Here is a 7,840-nt window from a genome sequence, read left to right as displayed (position 1 = left end):
CATTTATATTTATTTTCATTTGCTTATTTACACTAGACTTTTCTTTTTCATTATTATCTTGTATAATAGCTGGGCATTTTTTAACCGCCCGCCACTCTTTTATAAAAGTGCATGTTTTACCGCCATTTGTATTATTATTTCACTATTCATTCCCCCCTCCCCCTCTAAAATAAAACAATAACTATATTAAAGCATTAAAAACAACAATAATAATAGTCAACGCTATTTAAATATAAAATAGAATAAAACCTTTAAACTTTCATGATTAATAGCAATATTGTCCTTGTTAATTTTTTTCATTAATAACCAACAACGATAGCCATATTTATATATTTATATCCAATCACCCTTTACATTATTAACAGATTATTTAACCAAAATGACAAATAACAATACAAATAATAACGATAATAGTAAAAAAATAACTGATTTACTCAAGGAAATGAGTTTGTGTGGTTTAATGAAAAACGAGGAAGCTTCGTTAAAAACACATAAATTTTGGAATACACAACCAGTTATTCAAAATGATGATAGTGAATATGACAATGACTATTCATTTGGACCAATTGAAATTGAACCTGATTCATTTAGGAAAGAAATTTATAAGCTTCCAGATGGCTTTTCTTGGTTTAACTGTGATTTTTCTGATATAAATTCGAAAGATTTTGAGGATACATACCAATTATTAAAAAATAATTATATTGAGGATGATGACTGCCAATTTAGGTTTAACTATTCAAAGGAATTTCTTAAATGGGCATTTTCTGTACCTGGACAATATAGCAATTGGCTTGTTGGTGTTCGTGTTAATGAAACACAGAAAATGGTTGGTTTTATATCTGCAGTTCCAATTAAAGTTAGAATCCATAATTGTATTATGAAGGTTGCTATTGTTAATTTTTTATGTGTCCATAAAAAACTAAGATCTAAAAGACTTGCACCTGTACTTATTAAGGAAATAACAAGACGTATTAGATGTGAAAAAATATTCCAGTCTATATACACATGTGGAAAAAATATTACCAAGCCATTCACCATCAGTACTTATTGGCATCGAATTATTAATACAAAAAAACTTGTAAATACTGGTTTCGTTAATATACCTAGAAATATGACTTTAAGTACAATGATCAAATATTATCGCATTGATAATAGTAACAAATTAAGCGGATTTAGACGAGCAAACGACTCTGATTATATTAATATTTATAATTTAATTAAGGAACACTTTTTTAAACACAAAGATGTTGATGATGATACAATGAATAATATGATTTATTATGATGAAATTAACCATTCAAAGGAACTTGGTAAGAAAGCTTGCAGTAAAATTGATAATTTAAATGATTTCGGTGATAAATTGATACTTAACCATTGTTTTGATCTAGAGGACGTTAAACATTATTTTACTAATATTGATAATGTTATCACGACATATGTACGTGTTGATGAAAATAATAACAAAGTTACTGATATGTTTAGCTTTTTTATTATTAATTCGTCTGTAATTAACAACAAAACAAATTCTGAAATTAAGATTGCTTATTCATTCTTTAATATTGCAAATTCATGCACCTTGTGTGAATTATTTAATCAAATCCTTATTGTTGCCAATGAACAAAATTGTGATGTTTTTAATATGCTTGATATACAAGATAATTCCAAAGTAATTAATGATCATAAATTTATTATTGGTACTGGGAGACTAAGGTATTATATTTTTAATTGGAAAATACCTCAAATATCACCTTCAAATATATCTGTTGTGTTGTTTTAATATATATTTATTTTTCTAAATATAATGAAAAAATAACTGGTGTATTTATATTTGCGAATATATATAATTAACCATTCTAGGTAAATTTACTTCTACTAATCCATTTGAATATAATCTTGTATAATTGTAATTAACTAACTTTGCTTTTTTAACTTGTTCCGGTGTTATATAAAATCTACATATTATTCTTTGCTCTATATTTGTTCTGTAGCTTAATTTATTTGTTAATATTGTACAATCTATACCCAACGTTGGTGTGCACATTATTATTATACTCCAATTATTCATTTGTGACTGTCTCTTTAGAAAATTTGTCAGCCTTTTTCTTTCTGACTCAAATAGATTAATTATTCTTTCATCGCTTTTTATATATATTATGCCATTTAATATAAAAATGTTTAGTGGCAATGTTAATAGTGGTAATGTTATACTTTTTTTTATAATATCTGTTGTTGTATAGTTGTTATTACCCATTATTGCCAAATCGTCTTCAGTTGATAAATAACCACTCATCATTAAATTGTACAATATTGACTCCATTTCACCCATAACAGTTCCTATTTTTTTATTTTCATAAAATATATTAAGTAATTTTTTTAATTCTTTATCCTTATAACCCCAATATGTCATATTTATCATTGATTTTTCAATGCTATTTTCCCATTCACTTAGTTTTTCCTTATACCATGTTTTTTTGTCATTTAATTTCTCTTCTATTTTTACCAAATGCTCTAAGTATGCTCTATGTCTTAGTCTATCTTTTATATCATTTGTTATCCATAATAATAATGGTACTATGTCATCTTTATATTTATATTGTAATTCTTCGACTATTTTCTTAAATTCAAGTATATTTGATAATTGATTATATTGTTTTTTATCATTTTCTTTTCTTTTAAATTGTTCAATATATTCATCTACCGATTCTAATAATTCATACATTGACCTTGCTGTTATTAATGGTAATATCATAAGTCCTTTTTCTATTATTCTTCTCTTATCAGGTACCTCATAATAACGAATAAATAAACCAAATTCAGATAAACCATTTGGCTTTCTTATGTTAGACTCAAATCTTGGTATTAAAGACTGTGACATGCCTATTTTTGTAATTGGACAGAACATCAATGACGTGTCTAATGGTGGCAAAGATAGTTTTTCTTCTTCAATCATCTCATCATAGTTTATTTTATCTAAATTGTGCTCAAAATTTTTATTTGTACTATTTTTGTTATTATATAATTTATTTGTTATATTATCCACCTTCAAAAAATTTGATATTTTACTTTGTCTTATATTATTATCTACCATCCATCTTGGACTTAATCTTAATGAAATAAATATACCACCTCCATTTGAATTTGGTAATAAATTCTGACTTCTTATTACCTCTATATAATTTTGTGGAAAAAAAGGTACAGTTAATTTATCTTTTCTCACGAAATATTCGATTGAATTTATTAATGGATCCATTATATTTAATCTTAAAAAATTTTTATATTTTTGTATCAAATTTATAAATGTCATTGCATCTACCAAATTTAATATTACATGATAATTATCTGAATTCAATGAATATTGTGAATTGTATGATATATATGTTAACGATAGATCATTTACATCTTTTTGATTGTTTATTAATTCAGACAATTTTAATGTTATACTATTGGTAAAATTTGATAATATATTTATCCACATATAACCTTGTGAACTTGATAATCCATATATTTTACCACTTAAGAATATTTTGATTGAATGTGATATTATCTGTAACGATGATAATATTCTCATATCTGTTATTAAAGGTAAATAATAATATGTACAATATGCATTAGACTGTTCCAATATTGGTAATATTATACCATATAGTAATAATCTCAATAATGGTTGTTGTATTGATTGATCTTTTTGCTGTTTATAATCATACAATGGATTAAAAGATGGTATTTCCATTAATGTTGTAAATTTCCATGCTTTGTATAATAATCTCTCTAATATCTTTGGAAAAATTATATTGTTGTTTATATTTTCAGCCAAACCTGTTATTAGTGCTACTTCTGCATATCTCAGCATTTCTAAATATTTATTTGAGATTGATTCGTCCTTTGGATCTATTCCTAAATATTGTGATAAATTTGCCGTATCTAGTACCAATAATATATTGTTTGGGAATTTTGATATTATTGAAACTAAAGAATTTGGATTATATATATCCAATAGTGACTTTATTAAACTCGTTAATTCAGACCCTCTTAACGTTACACAGCTTAAATAATATAAAAATTTTGAGTAGCCTGGCCAAAATATGTTATTAGTACTCAATGCCATTTGTAACTCCCTTTTGCATAATAATTCTCCTATTACTTCTAATATTAACATTGAGTCACTTAAACCATTATAATTTATTGTTGACAATGGTGATGAACATTCTATATTGGAGGGGAACAAACCATTTATACAATTTAATACTGTAATAGTTTCATACCCGAATTCACATTCTAACATTAAATTTATTATATATAGTGGTTGCATACGTACTAGTGAAAATACATATTCTATCAACCCCATATATTTCAGAATTATATTATTATAATAAATTCCACTTTCAATTGTGTAATAATTATTATCTTCTACTATTATATTACGTTCCATTATCTTCTTATTTATTAAATCCACTAACCTTCTCATCTGTACTTCTGCTAAGAATGTTAAATATGTTAACCTCTCTTCAGCTTGTTTCATATTGTTGAAATAATCAATATGCCTCGAAAACAATAATACTAAGTCTTCTTCCAATAGTGAAATGTAATCTTTTCTTGTTCTTGGATCTTCTCTATACAGTAGACTTTGAACATATTCAAACGATTTTGCCTCTTTTGAAAATTTCACTGAGTTACTTGTTAATAAATTTATAAATGTATTCAATTCTTCAATTGTTGTTACCTCTTCTTCTTTGTTATATGATTTTTCTTTTTCAGAAAATAATATATTTTTAGAATCTCTATTGTTATTTGTAGAATTGTTCAAAATCACTTTTGCATCACTCCATTTGGGTATAACTACACCTGGATTTTTAATATATTTATTACTTTTTTTCAAACTTTGTCCCAATTTTCCATTTGAAGGATCACCCCACGATAAGACTTCACCTGTTGACAATAAACATACATGATGCATTGAACTCCCTGACACTCCTATTACATTTCCAGGTAACACCACCAATTCTGGTTTACCTGTATGTGATATTATTTTTGTATTATTGTCTAATTTTAATTGTCCTATAATTTCTTGATCACTTATTTCAGGACCCCATACCCATAAATGTCCTGTTTGTGTTATTACATAAGATACATCACCAAATGCATGTACTGAATAAACTCTTGGGACTCCTGTTGGTGATTCTAATTTTGCAAAGATATTAGGTATTAATACATCTTTGTCTGATAAAATATTTTCACCCTTGCCCCATACCCATACATCACCTATACTAGATACTGCCATTGAATGATAAGTACCTACTGCTATATCAACAATTTCCACGCCTTTTATTGGAAATTTTACCTTTATTGGATTTGAATGGCTTTTTGTACTATTTACTCCCAATCTACCATAGTAGCCTGCTCCCCATGTGATTAATTCCCTTGATAGTGTTAACGCCAATGTATGTGAAGTTCCTAATGCCACTTTAATTATAGGAACACCCAAATTTAAATGTCTCGGTGCTGCTATACAAGACTTTAATGAATTATCACCAAATCCCAACTTTCCAAAATCCCCATCACCCCATATCCAAAGTTGACCAGAATTAATTCTATCAAAATCTTTGTCTTTTGTTGTAATACAAGTTACTATGCATGCACTATAAAGTTCCCCACCTGCTACATCTATTACATTATTTAATGTAACTATTCCAGTAGGTTCATATATATTTCTTATTGTGCCATTACCTAATTGTCCTCTATCACCTCTTCCCCATGTATAACAATTGCCTTTTATGTCACAACATAAACTATGCCAATAACCACATGCTATACGTCTTATTGGTTCCGAAAATTTTATTTCTACTGGTTCATCTATGTAATTGCTTTCATTTTTTGAAGAAGATTCTGTAGATCTCTTTTTTTTTNNTTTTTTTTGTACCAATTCCCAATTGTCCATATTTATTATCACCCCATACAAATATTGAACCACCGTATATTAATAATAATGTATGAGACATACCACAAGATATTTGTCTAACAGACCAAGCAGGCAAAGGGGATTTGACTAATGATCCTAATCCCATTCCGCTGTTATTTTCAGTTCCAAACACTTTATCCACAGAAAAAATTCCACCCTCTGACTTTGATTCAAATGATAATTTATTGCCTTTATAATCAACTAAATTAAATCCCATATAAAAAATACAGTCATCTACAAAAGCATTGCTCTGAAAAAATGGAAGTATTACTGGATTTTTGCTATTCATCCTTTTATATATTTGATCTTCAGTTAGCGTTTTGGCTTCATTTCTTTTTGAATTTACCAATAATCTATTATTCCACATATATACGTTGTATCTAACATCCATAGCAAAAGAAATATATGGACCTGAATAAATATGGCAAATTGTAGACTGAAATGCATCATATTTCGTGGGTAATAATATCAATTCGTGTTGCCTTCCGCCCCAAATATATAAATCACCTGATTGACTAAGTGCCATAGAGCTAAATGCACCCAAAGTTAATTGTACAAAAGGTAATGAACTCAATCCCTCTATTCTTCTCGGTATATTGCAGTCATTTTGAGACCCATGCCCGAGCTTTCCACTTCCCCCACTACCCCATGTATATATGTAACCAAAACTATCTATACAACCGCTGTGTGATTCACCTGCGGCTACTATTGTTATGTGGTATGGTGATAATGATTTTATTTGTGTGGGAGTAAGTTTTATTCCATGTGAACCACCTATTCCAAGTCTTCCATTTGAATTAGTTCCCCATGCAAAAACTCTTCCTTCTTCATTGCAACACAATGAATGTCTCGCACCAGCTGCAATATGCAATACCTTTTTATTATCTGGACCTGCATCTATTTTTACTGGAAAATAGACATCATTTAATTCCCCAGTTCCTAAGCATCCATATTGTCCTATACCCCATGAGTATACATGCCCTACATCCGATAATGCCAGTGTATGATTTGCACCACATGATATTCTACTTATTTTTGCACCATTTGGAAAATTAACAATGCATGGCCTCGGTGTGAACCATGATTCTTTCGATATTATTTTGTTCTCNNTGTATATACCCTACCGGATGCTTCTGATATTCCTTTAACTAATACAGCTGTATGAGAATAACCACAACTAACTTGAAAAACATCTAATGTTGAGAAAAAATTCACTCTAGTTGGTAATTCAATTAATTCATTATTTATTCCGAAACCAAGAACATTATTCGCATTCAATCCCCAACCGTAAAGCTGGCCCTTATTTTTGTATTTTGCGACTACAAAGTAGTGACTTAAACTGCATGCTGCTCTTGAAAACGTATGTCCTCCAAAAGAATCCCCTACTTGATTTTTTAATATCTTTTTTGCGTTTGCTTCTTTTATAAAATCAGGAATTCCCGGTAATAAACTTGAATCTTGTGTTTCATACATTGTGCTAATTTTATTTTAAACTTAATGTAAACAAATATATATATATATATATATATTATATGCTCATATTATTACTTATTTTTGCTTTTACATTATTTACTATATTGTATATCGAATAAAATTGAACTTTATTTAATTTTTTTTCGAGTTCTTAAAATTCTAAAAAAAAAAAAAAAGTGTGTTTCATTCAGGTGTAATTAAACAATAAAAAAATAATTTAATTGTTTGTTTTCATTTTAGATATTATAATTTTATTATATTTCTATTAATATTAAAACAATTGTCACAAGTGCACATAAATATTTAGTTATAATTAAATGTCCACATGCAACATTTTTAATAGCCTGCATGCATTTTTTTGATCTTTAGATATATAAAAACCGGTACATGTAGACATGGAATAATCACAAG

The 7,840-nt window shown here is 27.9% G+C and overlaps 2 protein-coding genes across 2 annotated transcripts; one reads left to right on the top strand and one right to left on the bottom strand.

Annotated features, from left to right (window-relative positions):
• Nucleotides 1–379: 379 nt before the first annotated feature.
• FG386_003366 (uncharacterized protein) lies at nt 380–1,777 on the top strand (the record flags this gene model as incomplete). Its single annotated transcript, XM_067342680.1, has 1 exon — nt 380–1,777. The coding sequence occupies one exon, from the start codon at nt 380–382 to the stop codon at nt 1,775–1,777; it is 1,398 nt and encodes a 465-aa protein (XP_067199080.1).
• Nucleotides 1,778–1,822: 45 nt separating this feature from the next.
• On the bottom strand, nt 1,823–7,429 carry FG386_003365 (hect domain and RLD 2; the record flags this gene model as incomplete). Its single annotated transcript, XM_067342679.1, has 3 exons — nt 1,823–5,893; nt 5,955–7,042; nt 7,081–7,429. The coding sequence occupies 3 exons, from the start codon at nt 7,427–7,429 to the stop codon at nt 1,823–1,825; spliced, it is 5,508 nt and encodes a 1,835-aa protein (XP_067199079.1).
• Between the last annotated feature and the right edge of the window lie 411 nt (nt 7,430–7,840).

The sequence above is a fragment of the Cryptosporidium ryanae genome, assembly GCF_009792415.1.
Source record: "Cryptosporidium ryanae isolate 45019 chromosome Unknown contig_70, whole genome shotgun sequence".
In the NCBI taxonomy this organism is placed as follows: domain Eukaryota; phylum Apicomplexa; class Conoidasida; order Eucoccidiorida; family Cryptosporidiidae; genus Cryptosporidium; species Cryptosporidium ryanae.
Note: the sequence above shows the minus strand (reverse complement) of the source record. Positions and strands in the feature narration are given on the sequence as shown.